Genomic DNA, 18,019 nt, shown 5'->3' with positions numbered 1-18,019 from the left:
AAGTTGAAATGTGAATAGTTGATTTTTGTATTATATGATTTATTTATTACATTTTATGTGGAGTGAATAAATAAAAGTATATTTACGGTGGCCCCTAGAGACAAAGCACATACAAACTTCAAATCACGTACGAACTCTGAAGCATGTACAAACTCCAAAACACGTAAGAAACACGTACAAACTCCAAAACACGTAAAAACTCCAAAACACGTAAAAACACGTACAAACTCCGAAGCACGTAAAAACTCAGAAGCATATAAAAACTCAGAAGCACATACAAACTCAAAACACGTACAAAAGACAACAGAAGTGCTCCAGGATGCTGGGCGCAGTGTTGAGCCTTTGTTATCTTGTGGCTACACAAGCCAGCAAGTACCAACGACCGGATTTGGTGTGTGGTAATAACAGGTAAATGAACTTTTTTTTAAATTATTTGAATATATATATGAGTGCCTGTGTATAAATACACAAATACACACATGCTTTCAATTGTGTAATTTAAGTGATCTAGTAGCTCTGCTTTGGAAGTTCAGTTAATGCTAGAAATGTGTTTTGGAGTTTGTACGTGTTTTGTCTCTAGGGGCCACCGCATATATTTATATATAAACATACATAAATAAAACCACTTGTTTTTACGTTAGTAATTCCTTTTGTACATAATTTTATATTATTGTTAATAATAAATTAATTAAAGCAACAAAACAACCTGAAGAGCCGGTTCGGAGCCGAAAGAGCCGGCTCTTTTTAGTGAGCCGAACCGAAAGAGCCGGATCTCTAAAAAGAGCCGGAAATCCCATCACTAATACAAAGTCACACAGTTAGCACCAAAACCCATTTTCCTCCCTCCTATTACTAGTCTGGTGATTTTCTGTCTGCACAAAGGAGCTGCTTTTACTTTCCATGCTGTGCAGTAGCTCAAACTCTCTGTGTCAAAGCCAAAGATTGCACAATTTTGCTGTCATTACCAAATGGCATTTATTTTTATTGCCTTTACTCTGTTTTGAAATTACAACATTCTCGGCTTAACTTCTAAACTATTTCTAATATGTTATATGTTATTAGGTCAAATTTCACAGTAAAAACACTCCCAAATGTACCTAAAAAGCATGAGTCTCAATTTGTCTAAAGAAAAGAATGGTGATGAGTGAAAGTGTGATGAATGAAAGGAGGAATTCGGGGGTGAGAAGGTGGGGGTTGAGCATAGTCAGAAAACTCTGAGCGCATTTCCTGGAATCCAGGGCCAATATCTGTGACAAACACGAACACACAATGCTGTCTCATCCTACTTTTCTAACTATATAAAGAGTATTTCAGATTTCAGGCAGGAAACCTATAAGTAGGTTAACAGAGTTTGTTTTGAACTGAGTAGGTGTGTGAATGTCTGCTGTCTTGGACTATTTTTTGCCTCTACCTGTCCTGTCTGCTGTGTGCGTCTATTTTCAGACCTGAACTGGAAGCCCTAGAAGTTTGTCTGCCTTTCCCTGTCTCTTTCCTTCTGCTTTATTTGCCAGTAAAAACCGTGAAACCCACCAGCTCCATTTGCTGCACAGAGTGAGTTATGTAACTATAGTGGGCTTAAACAAAATCTGCTTCCATGGACTCGTCCTCATTGCCTTCATCCATAGCTTTCTCCATTTAAAACTTACACAATCACACAATGACCACAAAGGAAACAATACTAGTTTCTAAACTTTATCCCTCACTCAGGTGAATACTGACAGCTTATGTCTGCTTGTCTGCATAATTATACGTCTGAGGGCCTCTATCAGTATGAATGCAGTTTAAATATGGTCTGCAAACAGTCAATCAATCATCTGTGTATCTGGCTTCATAATGAGCATGTAGACCTCATAAAGTAGCTGTGACTCAGGTCTGTGGTGAGATCATGGCTGTGTGACATCTGCGTATATGTCTGCATGTGCATCAGAGTGTTTGGGAGCGACGGCGTGAAGAAACAGAAGCATAAACAGAAAAATCCACAGCTCGTATGTTCTGTCTCCCGGTGATGACATCACAGTTTCATTATGTGTCTGGCCCTGGGCAAGCCGGCTGAGAACAAAGTGCCAAGAGATCTGCAGACATATCTGAGTGTGTTATGGTTTAAGTGGAACAGACACACACACACACACCTTCCCAAGCTCCCTCAGACACACACTTCAGTCACTGATGTCATGAAACACCACTGTCTTTGACGTCATGGTCACAGCAGGACACACGTGTTCACAGCTGTTCCTGCTTACACTCACTGGTACTGGAAACAATAAAACGCGTAGCCTAATCAGCGACACAACTGAAGAAATATTTCTCATACTTCCATTTCCTTATCTTTATTATTTTGCAGCATCTTCACTGTATGAGATGAATGTATATGAGAAAAAAGGCGACCCAGAGCAGAGCTGTTTGTTATTATCTTGTCATCAAAGGGGAGGAGTGTGCAACGTGTTGTTGTCGGGAAATCTAACAGTGCTGTGACGTTGCTTTTAATTAAAGACCAGTCACTGGGCTCAAACTGTTTTCCCTCTCTGTTTTCGTGACTAGATTCTCTTTCACCTTACCCTTTCTTTGCCATCTCTTTTTAGTCATTTGTAAATATGCACATAGCATGGTGACAAGGTGAAGGATGGCGATTCAGTTATGAGATGTCACAGGGGTCATGTGTCAACAAAGTGTTTGGCTGGTAACTCAGGTCAAGTAATTAATGCTGTTGTGTATTATATTATACTTGCATGTTGACTGGCTTTGGTTTCAAATTCAGACCTAGCCTCCTTCTTGAATTTGTGATTTGCACACTGTGTTGTCTGTTGAAAAACACACAAATGAGGCAAATGTTGCATTTGTTTCCAAATGTCATATTTCATCTTTCAGTGCAAAAATGCAATATAGAACTGTACTTGGCAAGTTGCAAGTCAGACTTTGTTGTTGTTTTTTGTAGTATAGAAAAGCTTCTGCAAATATGTGCAGACACAAAGTCAACTTGTAATCATTTAGCTTTGTGAGAGATTGTTTTGATCTTGCGCTGGCTTTCCTAAATACTTAGAGGTGTAGAGCGTTTTAATTAGTTGCCACAGTGTGCGTTTTGTGAAAATTGCACCCCATAATTCAGCAGCTTGTACAACCACCTCCAACAACAATAACTTGAAGTAATCACTTTCTGTGTGACTACCAGTGTCTCACATTGTTGTGGAGGAATTTTGAAACACTCTTTACAACGTTGCTACAGTTCAGTGAGATTTCCGGGCATTCATTTATGCACAGCTCTCTTGGGTTTAAGTCTGGACTTTGACTAGGCAATTGCAACACCTTGATTCTTTTCTTTTTCAGCCATTTTGCTGTAGTTTTGTTGATGTGCTTGGGATCATTGTCCTGCTACATGACCCGATTTAAGCCAAGCTTTAGCTTTCTGAAATTTGACCTCACATTTGACTCTACATTATTTTGATAAACAGACGATTTTATGGTCAACTCATTGAGTCAAAATGTCCAGATCCTGTGGCTGCAGAACAGCCCAAATCATAACCCCTCCACCACCGTGCTTGACGGGTGATGTGAGGTGATTACACTGATATGCTGTGTTTGGTTTTCACCAAATGTGGTGCTGTGCATTATGGCCAAACATTTTCACTTTGGTTTTTCTCTGCCCTTGAATCTTCTTTTACCCTGACAACCTTTTAATACAAACCAAACTTGTTCAGTCTTCTTCTAATTGCACTGTCACTGACTTCAACAGCTGCCAAAACTTTCAGAGAGGCGCTCACTTTTTGCAGATGATCACTTAGCACACGGTTGCTACTTACACTCTTAATCTCTTCATATATTCCTAATAGTAAGAGTGTACTTAGTTTTTTACATGATTTCATAGAATGCTTTGTTTTTCAAATGCTTGTAAGAAGCTAAGTTAAGCAAACCAGACTCCTCCATTTGATAGCTTAGCTAGCACTTACAGTAAGAAGTAATTGGTTGCTTGCAAAAATATATTTTCAGAATTGTTTTTTCAACACTGGTTTTAACATAACTGCAAGAAATCTTTAAATCTGTCTCTTGCAGAAATTTGGTTTCTGTGATGCTGTGTTCAAATCTAATTTTATGAATAGTAGCAACAACACTATAAGAAATCCATCAAAGTTTTCAGGCTTATCCACAGTAATTTAAACAACCATACTTATAGTAACAGCGACAACGCCTCAGAATGGTTTGTACAGTATATTCCAGTTATGGGTGAATTTAGTGACAATATTTTAAAACTGCATGGATACAAGGATAAAATGATAAGTTTCAAGATTCTTAAGAACAAATATTTTGTTATTTAAAATGACAGCAGTTTGAACCTTGTGGCCAAAACTGAGTCACACTTTTATCCTGCACACACCTCATGTTGAGTCACCATTCTTGTGCCTCTGACTGAACTCTGCTCTCACATTACTTTTCACCATAGTGAGTGGGTGCAACTAAACAAGCCTCATTAACACTGTAATGCTGGTTACAGCTCTGTATAGCAGCCAAAAATGTGGGGAAGTCTCATTGAAAACTGTTTTAAATAGCACTTTACAACACTCGCTTATCATTTTCCAATTCTCATAGTTTTAGTACTTCGCACTTATTGGCCAGCTTTTTAAAAACAATCAAACTATGAAGGAAAAAAAACTCAGAGGGAATATGGGAGCTGGGGGACATTACATGCACTTCGTTTTCAAATGCACAGACACAGATGATGAGAAACTGATTTGTTTCCATGTATGTTATGCAGTACAGATCATTCTGGATTTTCATAATTAAATGCATACATATAGATGTTTACTGGGGAAAAACCTGAAGCAATCCAAATTTACTGTTTTCATTTAGAATATAAAGTTTAACGTTCACAGTTATCAGAAAATACTCTGACATCTAGATTACTCTGCTAAGCTTGTTGGCTTAATAGTGCACAAAAGCTTGCATATAGATTTAGGAGTCAGGAGGCTCATCCTGCATGCATCTTTTCTTCACGTGCTGTTAAGGCTGTATTCGGGTTAAGTATTTAGTTTGATTAGAAATGTTATAGTTTTACAGGACACAGTGGGACAGAGCAGCTAGAACAGAGACAGACAGAATTCACAGTCGCTGTGTTTATGTAGCTGAGAACCGCCAGGACAGGAGGAAGAGGTGGAGGGTGTGTAAATGGCAGCGTGCTGCTGCATTCATCCAAGGGTGACTCATACTCGGCACCGATAGACCTGCGCATGCACATTTCATACTAGAGGTTACAGGACCCCCAGTGGCCAACGCAGCTGTGTACCACAGTGTGTGCATGTATGGCACATACATGCACACACTGTGGTTTCCCAGTCTCATCATGTTAATCCCGCAATCATTTGGCTCTTTATTTGCTGTTATTTTTAACCAGCTCCCAGCTCCCTCTAAAGCTGAATCATTGTGTTTATGTGTCACACCCATGCATCCTCCTGGTCCAAAAATGTACAAGCAGCGACCTATTTTATTTTCACTTCATCTTTCTAACTAACTTTCTTGATCACAGACAAAGAGACCTTGTTTTTTTTCTGTGTGTGTTCATGAGTGTGTGTTCACACGTGTTCTTGTATGCATATATGTGTGTATGAGCCTAACCTCAAGCTCTGTTTGGAGACAGTCCTCACTCCACGTCCCTCTCTCTGCCAAATCCACCTATGTACTTTGTTCGCACAGGCACACTCACGCACCACAAACTCACAGGACATATGATTTTCTCAGAAACTAAAGAGGAAAGTGAAAAACTGTGCACAGTACCGCTACAGTTTGACTAACCCCCTTCTTCGCTTTCCAACATAAATTCTGCTAGGGTCAGAGTGTTACAATAGAGTATTGTGCAAAAAGGCTAAAAGTGAGTGACAATACGCAGAGAGTGTAAGGGAGAAGGGGTGAACACAGAGGGCAGTACGAATTTCTCACACAAAAGGGAAAAGAAGAAAAAAAAGAGAATAACATGGAAGACTTTTGACATACTTTAGAGAAGAAAGTATGGCTTCCTCATACTGGCCCTGCACATGCGATCATGTCAACAGACTTGTGCACGTACATATTCACATACTCTGGGCCTGCAGTCTGCCAAACATCTGGAGCAAAGTTATAAAAACGCTGAATGACAGAATCTTTAATAACACAGATTGGTTTTGTGACCACAGCCACCAGCCAATCATAACATGCCTAGTTGGGTTATCTGTCTCTGAGTGCTTATCGAACACACAGTTTCCATGTTCCAGACATGTCTCATAGTTACAGATCACTCTGTGTGTGTGTGTGTGTGTGTGTGTGTGTGTGTGTGTGTGTGTGTGTGTGTGTGTGTGTGTGTGTGTGTGTGTGTGTGTGTGTGTGTGTTAGACTTTTCTTTGGTCTTTTACGCCACATTCATTCTTACCACACCTTTTCACTGCACATGGTTTTAGGTAAGGAAGAACTGTAGAGCTATATCTATAGAATCGTATTAAATACTAACATGATTTATTCTTTTTTTAAACAGGCTTCCATAATTTCATTTTCAGAGTATGTGTGCTTGCTTTGGCAGTGAAACTGAGCTTTTCTGCCCCTCTACTTTCTAGCTGAATTGTTAATACTCCATAACACTTGGTGGTAAAATATACAAATTACTGAGCAAAATTTAACACTTGTGAATAATGCTTGAGCGTTTTAGGTACGGTTTATCTTGGAACAAAAGTATGTTTGCAGAAAATATCACATGGAGGTGTTTCTACCTAGAGACAAACTCCTCTCTTTGTCTGTCAAACTCTTCATTCTTTCTTTCTAGTTGTGAAAGAGTCTAGACAAGTAAGTTCAGGGTTCAGCTCAGTAAATACATAGTGCTTCCCATGAGCAGTTTCCTTTAGGGTGGACTCTGTAATTGGACTCAATTTCCCGAAACCTCCCTCTCGATGACACCGCATCTGCCCGGACATTAAAGTCTCAGAGCTTCACACAGAACAGGTTCATTACACACAAAAGACTCCTCACAACCAACAGATAATATAAATAGTTCCATCCCGTTTGTATAAATGCTGTAAAATTTTATGGATTTTTTTCTGAAGTTTTTAGATTTGATCCTTGTTAGGTGAAGTATGAAATGAAGATCAATGTTTCTTTGTCCAGCCAAATGATTGAGCACATAAAATCATAAGTACAGCAACACTGATCTTTACTGAACTGCACTGATTTGAAATGATATTCATTTAAAATAAAGTTTATGTGAGCCTGCTGTTAATGGATATACTTTTGTTAATCCCTAGCTCAACCGGCAGCCAGATCCACGCCCATCCACCACACCCAGCCATGTCGGTCACAGCCCAGCAGCCAGATACGCAGTGAAGCCAAGAACCACGCACACACACGCTCCCCTCACACGCACTGTCCGAATCACACGCACACACCTCACACGCATGTACTCCAGTCCAACGGGGTCAGGAATCCTAAGCTGGGCTCCCTACCGAGAGGCGGCTCATCCACCTCCTCATCTTCTTCAGCGGGACCCAAACACACCAAGAAATTGCGGTCCAACCCTTCCATCAACTCACAGAGCAGCAAGAGAAGCAAGAGCAGCTCCAAGAGCAACAGCTCCCAGATTCCCACAGAGGCACAGGACGGTGAGATACCGATGCTGACACAAAGACTGGAGCAGGAGGAGAGGGAGGGAGTGATAGCAAAGTTCACTTTTGCTTTGTTTTTTCCCCCAATTGGCCGTTCATAATAGAAGAGCAGACTTGTGTTTTCCCCTAGCATATTTTCCCTGTGGCAATACATTTTAACTAAAAAAGTAATCAAAAAAGGTAATTGATTGAGTTCAGTACTTCTCACCTATTATAATCTGTAATGTAAATTGCATGTATAAATGTTAACCTGCTGTATATGGCAGCTGAAAATGGATTAATCAAAATCGAAAGGAGAACAAACTTCAGGCTGGAAAATGTCAGAATTTGTTAACCTTGTCACTCTAATAACTCCGAATCGGCAGTCCTCCATTAAAATCCAGGTTTATCTCACATCACTTCGGTTTTTGAAGTTGGCTTAGCTGACGAAACTCTTTCTGTGTGTCTCTTTCCCTCTAGACTGCTGTGTTCACTGTATTTTGGCGTGTCTCTTTTGTGAGTTTCTAACCCTGTGCAACATTATGCTGGACTGTGCCACATGCGGCTCCTGTGTGGGAGAGGACTCGTGTTTCTGCTGCTGCTGCATCACCGAGGAATGTGGCGACTGTGACCTGCCCTGTGATATGGACTGTGGGATCATTGACGCCTGCTGTGAGTCTGCAGACTGCCTGGAGATCTGCATGGAGTGCTGCAGCCTTTGCTTCTCTTCCTGAGGCCCTTAGCCAACGCAACATATCTGCTATGCATTTTTACAAAGCCCAGGAGCAAGTTCGAGCAGCGTCTTGTCAGATATAAGAAGTGCTACACCCAGTCGCTGTTCCCTGGACATTGCGGTTCATACTGTATTGGCTGGTCTTGTAGGCTCCGCAAAATGTCCAATGTTTCCTACAGGCGAAAGATTGTGACCTAATGCTGAAATCGGTCACCGGTGATTTATTCTTTCCTTTACTGATCACGCAATGACACAGTAAACTTCACTTCGTTGTCTTTGCTGTTGGGTCATTGCTACACAGCTGGGTGAATGGTGTGGACTGAATTGTAGTTGTGGTCTATGAGCGTATGCCAGGCTATGCAGACTCTGGACCCTCATGGAACAAGCCATTATTACAATGGAGCCCCTTGTGCCGTCTGAATGACTGGAGTTCTCCAAGCATGAAAAATGACCTCTAAAGGCAAATGAGAAAATGGCTCAATTTAACCGGATTTTAGTGTTTCTGTAGATAAGAGCAGCAGCATAATGGGAAAATGGATGCTCAGATCTCAGTAGAAACGCAGTCTGTCCTTCTGTCCTTTCCAAGGTTAAAGTCTGGTAGTTTGATTGCGTACATTGGCCTTTGTGACACACACACACAGTCAAACGTTGAATCCAGCCCTGTCTTTGTCCTTGTTACATTGTACAAAACAGAGAAAACATAAATGGTGGCTTGTGGCAATATTAGTGACTTTTTTTTGTTAATATGCATCTTTCTCTGACTGACCTATTGTGAAAAGAGATCATCATGAGATTGTTGTGCTTCAGCCTAGATTTGAGTCCTGTTAAATCAGTACTGTACGGAACAGACATCACAGAGCGAATGGTTGATAGCATTTGCAGTAGAGTCTTTTTTTTTAATATGTGAAAATTCATTTAATATTTTGCATCTTGTTTACTTTTACATTTTATTTTAGGGGCTTTGACTGTATTCAATGAATTCTCGCTCATCTGGTGAAGGACTGGAAGGCATCATCTCCTTTTTAATACGTTTCATTTTTCCTCCGTCGTTCATGCTATGTGAACAAATGGCCTCGGCTTAGCTTAAGGCCTGAATTTTCAAGTAGTTTCTTTGCCTTTACCAAATCTCTATTAATCCTTGTTTTGTAGATTTTAGTTAAGATATTTGCATCTCTCCTCTAATGTGAAAATCACATTTCTGTGTTATCGGGTTTTGCCGGGCTCTCTGTAAGGCAGACATTGCTCAACATCTAATTTAATTCCTTGAGTGAAAATCTCAAGACATTATGCTAAGTTAGATCCATGTGCTCGTAGTATGAATGGTACACTTTTGATAGCAGGCCTGCACTCTCGTGCGCTCCGGCGCATACCTTCTTCAACTCAATACCTCTTGAGATGTCATCTAGATCTGTTGTGCATTTTATAATTACTTGATACAAATCTCTCTTTTCTCTGATGAAATACTGTTAGAGAAATCCTTTTTTTTTTAATAGTTTACTGTTACTGGAACTCAGTTTCTTGACCTATAATTACATGTAAATAGAAGTGCTAATGTGCCTGGCTAATGTGGCTGTGTTTGATTAAACCCTATTTTAAGGGTTGCAATCTCACACTGATGATGAAAACACACTACAGTTTAAATCAACTTCCTGACAGCAAAGTAAAAAATTCTGAAGCCAGCAAATATTACTCAAGAGGAGTGCCTGATTTTGACATCAGTGTTCAGCTGACTAAATTTTCAGTGACATTGTGAAGAAGGGCTGAAATGTTTTAACTCCTTACCCCTTGAAACCTTACTAGTAGTAATCTTTGAAGCTCTTTTCTTAACTGAGCGGCTTCTCTCATATTTCAGGTCTGCTTGTAGAACAAGATGACTGCATTCGCATCATATCGTAGTCAGGGTGGTCTCTGCCTGTGTAGCTACCCTTGGAAAAACCCAGAAACTATTCTAATGGTCATCAAACTACGTCTTTATTGATATATACTAAGGTGTCAAAACTTGTCATTAAGGGTACATGGGAGGTCTTTAAATGTTGCTTTTATACTGTTCAAGCAGTACATATACGTTTTATGATGAAGATTTCTGTTGTTCCATGGAAGAAAATGGGGGCATATATAACAACTAAAATAAAACAAAAAAATCTTTAATAGCATCAGCAGCCACCCAGAATTGCAGAATTAGAATTAGAGAATTAGAGATGCAATTGGTGCATCTCTAATTAATACCTGACTGGACATATCATTCAAATTTAGGGACATTCTGATTAACTGATGCAAAGAGCCCTGGAAAACATGCCATTATTAAAGTACAGAGGGGTTTATGAAGGGAGAACTAATTATCCAAGGTTATAGCATGTGTAGAAGTGATAACAATATTATTTCTTTTTATTTACAAAATATTCCAAGTGGATATTCATATAATGGTGCTTCATCTAGGGATCTACTTCTGTGTCACCAGACTAAACCAAATATCTCTGGTGTGTGCAAAGTTAACATTTCCTTAACAACACTGGTTCGTTAACAATGGAGAATAAATAATAAAAATAGTTTTGTACCACTGGAATAGATTTCATTTATGTGCCTGCATTGCTACAGAGTCAACAAATATAATAGTACCACCAGACTCTATTGTTAAAAAGTGAAGGGCTATTCTATGTAGAGCCTAGCCAGTATGAGATTTTAAAGCTCGATATTGATATTTCGTGACGTAAAAAGCTGATATTCCGATATATCGGCCCATATCGTTTTTTCTTCCATGCACACAAAACAGGATTTCCTTAACATCTGTTATATGTAGCTATTTATTCGCTCGTTTACGATTTTCCAGACTCTGCTGGTTGTTGTGTTTGTTCCAAACACGTGTTGCAAACACATAAGTTGCAGAGTGCCCTCTAGTGGACATCGTCAACACCCATGATTTAAGGGTGTTTCTCCCATGTCTTTAGTTTTTTTTTTAATTATCCTTTATCAACTGCTATAAATGACAACAGCCATAGGTTAGCAAATCACTATTACTGGCAAGTAATATCCATTCTGCCAGTTAGTTTACCTTACTATCATGCAATCTACTTGGCTAAGATGTGTAAAATTATGAATACGTAGTTTCATGTTTCCTACCATCAAATTTTATGCCTTGAACAAAGACAACCCATTTGAAATGCTTTTTCTAATCATTTATGGTTTATCAAAATCCCAGACTATAAGTTTCAAGGCTCTTAGCACTCTGCTGCAGTTTCTCCCTGAGCTCAGACTCCAGTGTAAAGCAGGCAATCTTTTAGGCCTTTAAAACCAGGATTCATTCAGTGTGGGAAACTCACTGAACTTGCTTGTTGCGTTTAACTTATTTTATGTAACTTAAATTCTCCAACAAAGGCTTTTTTACTCTGTTAACATTTGCCACTATCTTGTGAGTTCTACATTTTTCCAAAAGTAGCTTCACTTAAGCTTTTCAGAAAATAAAACATAATTGTGAACTATAAACGTTCAGGAAGAAGGTGCAGCTTGTTTGAATCCAGGTTGTACTATGCAGAAAAAATCAGGTTAATGTCTGCGTTGAAAAACAAAAAAAAATTGTACAGTTCAGTTAAATTTTTTTAAATATATTTTATGATTCAGTCATTTCATATTATTTTGTTTTGTTTCCCAGCTTATAGAAAATGGATATGGTCTGGAGGTACTGAAAATGCTGTTTACTTGGTCTGGTGATGGAGAGCACTCTCTGTCTGGACGTTGAAAGTTCCTAGATGAGCGCCAGTTTTGCACTTAGATCAATCTCTAGAACATAGAGATGGTTTTGAGATGTGGATCTGATGTGTTTATATCAAACAGTTCATCATCTCATTTCAAATATTTCCCTTGTATTCAGAGAAGCTATTATGGTAATACTGGAAGAAAACAAGTTTGCTTTTAGTGATTTTCATACTCAGTATTATTGTTTTGGGGTTTTTTTTACTCACATTGACCAAAGAAATGTCTGTTGGCTTTTATGGCTTTTTTATCTTATTATGGGGATGGAATAGAATTGAATTTCCAAATTGAATTTAAGGGCTGGCCATCTCTGTTAATAGTATGAAAGTTATCCATATCCCAGCTTAAATGTTAGTAGACTGTAGTCCACTATAATGTTGTTTTGTTTACATTTTTCCCATGTAATGTCTATTTGAGTTGCTATTCTGAACGTTGCCTTAACTTTTTGTTTAATACTGAATAAACAATGTGAACTCCACACATCTGCCATTCATTCTTCATGTGAACACACTGTGGGATTATGAGGGTGATGATTTGCACTGTTGCCTCTCAGCAAGAAGGTTCTGGTTTCAAACCTGCTTGCAGCCTGGGTGTGTTTGTTATGTTAACATTAAAAAAATGCTGGTTCATAATCTGAGTAGTTTTGAAAAACAAAAATTCAATATCCAGTCAAGTTGTATTCTTCCCATTCGGACTGCAAGGCACACTAGTTTCTCTCATCAGCCTACATTATACTTGACGGTGTCCAGCTGTTCATTTGTGTTCAGATTCCATTCAGCTTACAGTCCTGTAAAAAAAAAAAAGAACATTTTCACAGGACTTTGTGCAGTCCCATGAAAATCTCAGTACACCCTTACTGCTTCCATAAAAATGAAGAGGGTGAATCAGAAGCACTTGATTAACTAATCATCAGCAAAGGTGGGCACTTCTCTAATACCAGAAGATTTCTGGCATTTTGCTTGTCTGGAGCATTCAGGTGTCTGATAAGATAATGCCACAATGTTCCCAGGACTAGATATCCTAATGTTTAAACCATGCAAAGTTCAGAGAAATTGCAAGAAACCCAAGAGTAACATCTCAGACTCTACAGTCCTCTTCCAAATAAGCCACTTATTTAGTCGTTTTCTAAGACTTTCTAAATATGGCTTGTTTGGACGGGCTGCCATTGATACAGCGTATCAGCACAAACACCGCATACCAACTGTCAAGCACGGTGGTGGAGGAGTTATGACTTGGGTTTGTTTTGCAGCCAAGGGACCTGGCACCTTGCAGTCAGTCCTTCTTGTCTTGTATATAAAAATACTCTAGAGTGAATGGTGAGGCTATTTGTTAGACAGCTAAAGCCTGGGAAATGGGACACATTTACAACAGAATGGCTGAAAAAGAAAAGAATCAAGGTGTTGCAATGGTCCAGTCAAAGGCTAGAGCTCAACCCAACTGCTGCTGCAAGACTTTAAGAGAGCTGTGCATAAACAGTTCATGCTAACCTCAATGAACTGAAGCGATAGTGTGTAGAGGAGTTGACCAGAATTCCTGCACAACAATAGAACAAACTGATGAGGACATAGAGGAAACAATCACTTCACGTTATTGCTGATAAAGCTAACTGTACCACCTGTACTTGTTTCATGGGATGTACTGACTGCAAAGAGTCATGAAATCTTTTTTTTTACTACCAAAGATCGAACACATACTGTGGTTAATAAACTGATTGCATGGTAGAAGGGTTGGGTTATGGCAATTTTGTCCATTTTAATACTGTTTCTTTTTGTTTGTGGAATTTTGATACTGTTACAATCATCACTTAACATTGTCAGATTTTGCAGCATTATACATGTAACCCTAACAGATTCTGAGTTCTCTGCTAAGAGGAGGAAGAAAACAGAGCAACACTGGGACTCATGCATAACAGAGCTCCTTAATCTGTTCTTTTTTAATAGTTTGCCAATTTGTTCAGTAGGAATGTGTATTCAAGCCAATGTGTGGAGAAATGCAGACGTTTACTGTTTGAAATTGTATTCTTTTTCTGCCCTTTCTCCTCTTTCATGTCTCCCCGTGTTTTGTCTTTTGTGATCAGTAGTGTTTTCTCATGAAAGCAACTTCTGTCTTCAGCACTTACGCGTCTATGCATACTTAAGTGTGTGCTGTCCACTGGGTGTGAGATGCTGGCCAACCTCTGTTTCTTGTGCAGAGTGCCATGGCAAGAGCCTCCAAATTTGGCTTCTAATGCAAGTGGTCAGCTACTGTAAGTTATGTGCACATTAGTGTGTGTACGTGTGTGCCTATGTGTGTGAGTGTATGAGGGAGGCGTTTCAAATGTCTCGGGTCAGACAGAGACGCAATTCAAGCTCCTCGGTGGGAGTAGAGACACAGAGGACATCTCTGGACATCTGCAACTGTTTTGCAGAAAGCTATTCTGCAGTCAACCCTTGCTTCCTTTTTGCATGAACACACACATGCACAAACACATACACAAACTGAACAGATCGAAAATGATTCCCCCCCCCCAAACCAGAAATTTCACATGCACAAAGCAGGCACCGGGGACAAGTGGCTATTGAATATTAACCATGAAATTACAAAGGCTGCATTCTAATGGAGGTGATGAGGTCAGAAGCTGGGATGGAAATCATAAATTAATACCCCTGACATGACAAGGCACTCGCCCTTGGCTCCCAGCAAACACAGCTCTCCCTTCCTCCACTAAAGTCAGAAAGACACCTAGAGAAGGAAATACTCGATTTATTATTAATAGTGGGTCAAAGGAAAACCACAACAGAGACAGAACTCATACAATATGCCTGATCCTTTTCTGATGTGATTATTGTATGAAACGGCAACTATGTAACCTTCATGTGTGGCTACGTTTGTAAGGGTTATTGTTCGAAAAGGACCTCTATTACACTGTCAGCTATTATGCATCCTTTGTAGCTTATTCAATTTTGTACCTTTCATGGGTGCTTTGGCAACATATCTTACAATGGTTCAAAACTACAATTCTGGTTCAAATGCACCTTCTGGCATGGATGGCGAGTTTAAAATTGATGGACACAGCTACAAAAATGCTACATCGTGTTGCAAACCTGAGTATGAGTACTTTGTTCTTTCTTGTTTGTCATGCAAACAAGTGCTCAGCCCACAGGGGTCACAACACATGAAGGAGTGAGCATTTATACAACTAAAGCTATGAAACAACAGACTTTATTCATTGTACCAGAGAGACTATGTTTTGGACCAAATACTTTTGCTCTAAATGTCTCCCAATGCATTTAAAGTCATTGTGAATACAGTTAAGATCTTTTATAATCGTCCAACCAGAAAAAAATTAGCAGGGAGAGAGATGTTTTTCTGTTTTTCTGACATTTTTCTTTCTGTAGTCTTCACAAAGAGCAAAGAAGCATAAACAAGATCACTTGACAAAATCCTTTCCCTCTGAAAGACTGACTGTTTCTTTGTGCATCAATGTGTGTGAGCTCATAAGACAGTCTCACAATATTTTGGTGAATGTTGGTGAAATTTTATTATGTGAAGTTTAACCATAGACTCAAAAAAAGGACAGACTGATGAAAGAATTTTTTGAGAACAAAAATGAAGCAGCAATGGCAGAAACCAAAATCATCAACCCTTTGAAGGGTGGATTCAAAATCAAAGTTAATCTTGCATTATAAGGAATGTGAGGGCCAGTCAGTGGCATCAATGCTTTTGTCATGGAAAAAATGCCTAAACAATCTAGTCACATGAGGCCACAAATGAGGAGGGGCCATGGGTAAAGTGCCTCCCTGTTAGGTGTGACTAGGGTACAGCAGGTACAGCTGGTGTGATCGTCCAAGGATGCACCTGGGAGAATCTGCGATCCACTGCCAAACTGATGTCGTGGGCATCACAGCACCGGCATCTCCAGATTATTTAACACATTCTCTGTTCTAATCTGTGAAGAAAATGTGGCACCAGTGATGGAAAAAACAGTTCCAGTGTTCTCTGGGTTAATGCTAATCGAACTTCACGGCACTAGCTAAAGGACTTCACACCCTCATGGAATCTGTTTTTAACTAGTGGGCATACTAGTGGTATGCACATTAGCAGCCCACTGGAGGTCATTTCGTAGCGCTCTGGCAGCGATCATCCTGTTCACTCTTGCACAGAGGAGCAGATAGTGGTCCTCGTGCTGGTTTGGTACCCTTCTATGGCCCTGTCTAGATCCTCATGTTAAATACCAAACCTCCTGGTATCTCCTCGAGACAGCAAACCTTCTTCAGAAGGCAAGTATGGATGTGCCATCCTGGAGGACCAAACCTAGGAGGAAAATTAGTCAAGAGAGATGAAAAGAGAGCAAAGCTCTGCAGTCACCAGCTGCAAAACTCTTTTTGGGGAGCTGTCTTGTTGTTGCCTCTCGAGTGCACCTGTTGTCACTTTTATTTGCACCAAAGCAGATGAAACTGATTTACAGTTGTTTCCGCTTCCTAAATGGACAGATTGATATCCCTGAAGTTTTAACTGACTTTGTGTTGTACTATGATGACTGAGTGTTCCAATTTTTTTTTTGAGGCGTGCAAAAAAAAACAACCCCAAAAATACTGAGGGGTTTTATGCCAGAATTGACAAACTCTAGATTTTTCAGCTAAGAATATGCAGATAAAACAGAGTTTTAGTCACCAAAAGTTGAACATAAACTTCATGTGCAGGTGTGCAATGAACTGCACAGCAAGCAACATTACAGTATTTGTCAGATAAATGACACGGACGGCCTTAGCTGATCACCTCCTTAATGACTGAGGCCTTTGGTTCTTTCATGTTCTACCTGTGCAGATATGGGTTTCCTCTGGGTTCTCAGATTTCATTCCATGGCCTTAAAACATTTTATATGTAAGATTAATTTGAGATTGCTTTAAAAATGCTTGCAAAAGCAGCAGATATGATACATGGTCATGGGGTGCAGTTCAGCTGCATTTCAAATGTCTGACACTCCAAAAATAAAATTGCAAAACTACCTTCAGATCATTGCTACTTCTCATCAAACAACATGACCACTGGTTGATTACCTTAGTAATTGAACAAAATAGGTCATCACATTGTACTTTTAAAGAGCACCTCTGAACACTCTGTAGAAATACAGATAAACTAAAAGTAAATATCAAGCAGAAATCTGTAATACCACAACTGGTTGTAAATCAGGAGGAGAGGGGGCTCTTTGGAGGCAGCTGTGTGAGTCAGTTAAGCTTTTGCCAGTAAGTTCCTTCAAAACAAAATCTTTTCTTCTTACATGGGAGACGGGGTGGGCGGCAGACGCACAGAAAGACAGAGGGTATTAAAGAGAGGACTCTATATAATGCAAAATTTAGAACAGGGTTATAGAGATTTTCAGTTCAGCTCTTCTGAAACAGTGGGAAAAAACACTGCAATAAAATATGATTTAAGGCCATTAAAATGCTAAATTAAATACAAGTCCACAGTAACAAATCAATTTCATTAAAGGTCATATAATCATCTTCCAAAACATAGCATACTGTGTTCATTAGATGCTGATTACACGTTCTCCTCTTTAACAGCGCTCAGCAGGCTTTTACAACAAGTTGAACTAAACCAAAATCGTGGCAAGCAGACAAGCTTGGATCAGCAACAAAAATGTGTGTGTACTGTATCGAGTTACTGCCGCTGCAGGACGGCTGAGCGAGCCTCAGCTCAGTGGGCTTTCATGGAATACACACTCACACATATGCACACTCATACAAATGCACGTTCACACAGAGCTGGCAGGATTGAGACATTTGTTTCTACTTCAGTGTCACGGAAGCAGCAGCAGCAGCAGCAGAGCAGCAGGCTTGTGCAGTTCGAGTGGGTGGAACACAGCCTGGGCAGCCGTGATGACCATTCACATGTGTGCTTTAAAAGCTATCCCAGGATATCTGATATGTGTTTTGACGTCATTTGGTGTGAAGAAGGCAAGACCAAAAAG

The 18,019-nt window shown here is 39.7% G+C and overlaps 1 protein-coding gene across 2 annotated transcripts in view; it reads left to right on the top strand.

Moving 5' to 3' along the window:
• The window catches only part of mdfi (MyoD family inhibitor), a 32,283-nt gene extending 19,745 nt beyond the window's left edge, over nt 1-12,538 (top strand). For both annotated transcript variants that reach the window (XM_085406235.1, XM_085406236.1), the window contains exons 4-5: nt 7,251-7,604; nt 8,067-12,538. In XM_085406235.1, coding sequence (XP_085262361.1) covers nt 7,251-7,604; nt 8,067-8,320 — 608 coding nt within the window. In that variant the 3' untranslated portion in view covers nt 8,321-12,538. The remainder of the gene's footprint in view (nt 1-7,250; nt 7,605-8,066) is intronic.
• The last annotated feature ends 5,481 nt before the right edge of the window (nt 12,539-18,019 follow it).

Source organism: Rhamphochromis longiceps, linkage group LG5 (assembly GCF_057381845.1).
Source record: "Rhamphochromis longiceps isolate RC_006_pf linkage group LG5, R_longiceps_female_GT1.1, whole genome shotgun sequence".
In the NCBI taxonomy this organism is placed as follows: Eukaryota; Metazoa; Chordata; class Actinopteri; order Cichliformes; family Cichlidae; genus Rhamphochromis; species Rhamphochromis longiceps.
Note: the sequence above shows the minus strand (reverse complement) of the source record. Positions and strands in the feature narration are given on the sequence as shown.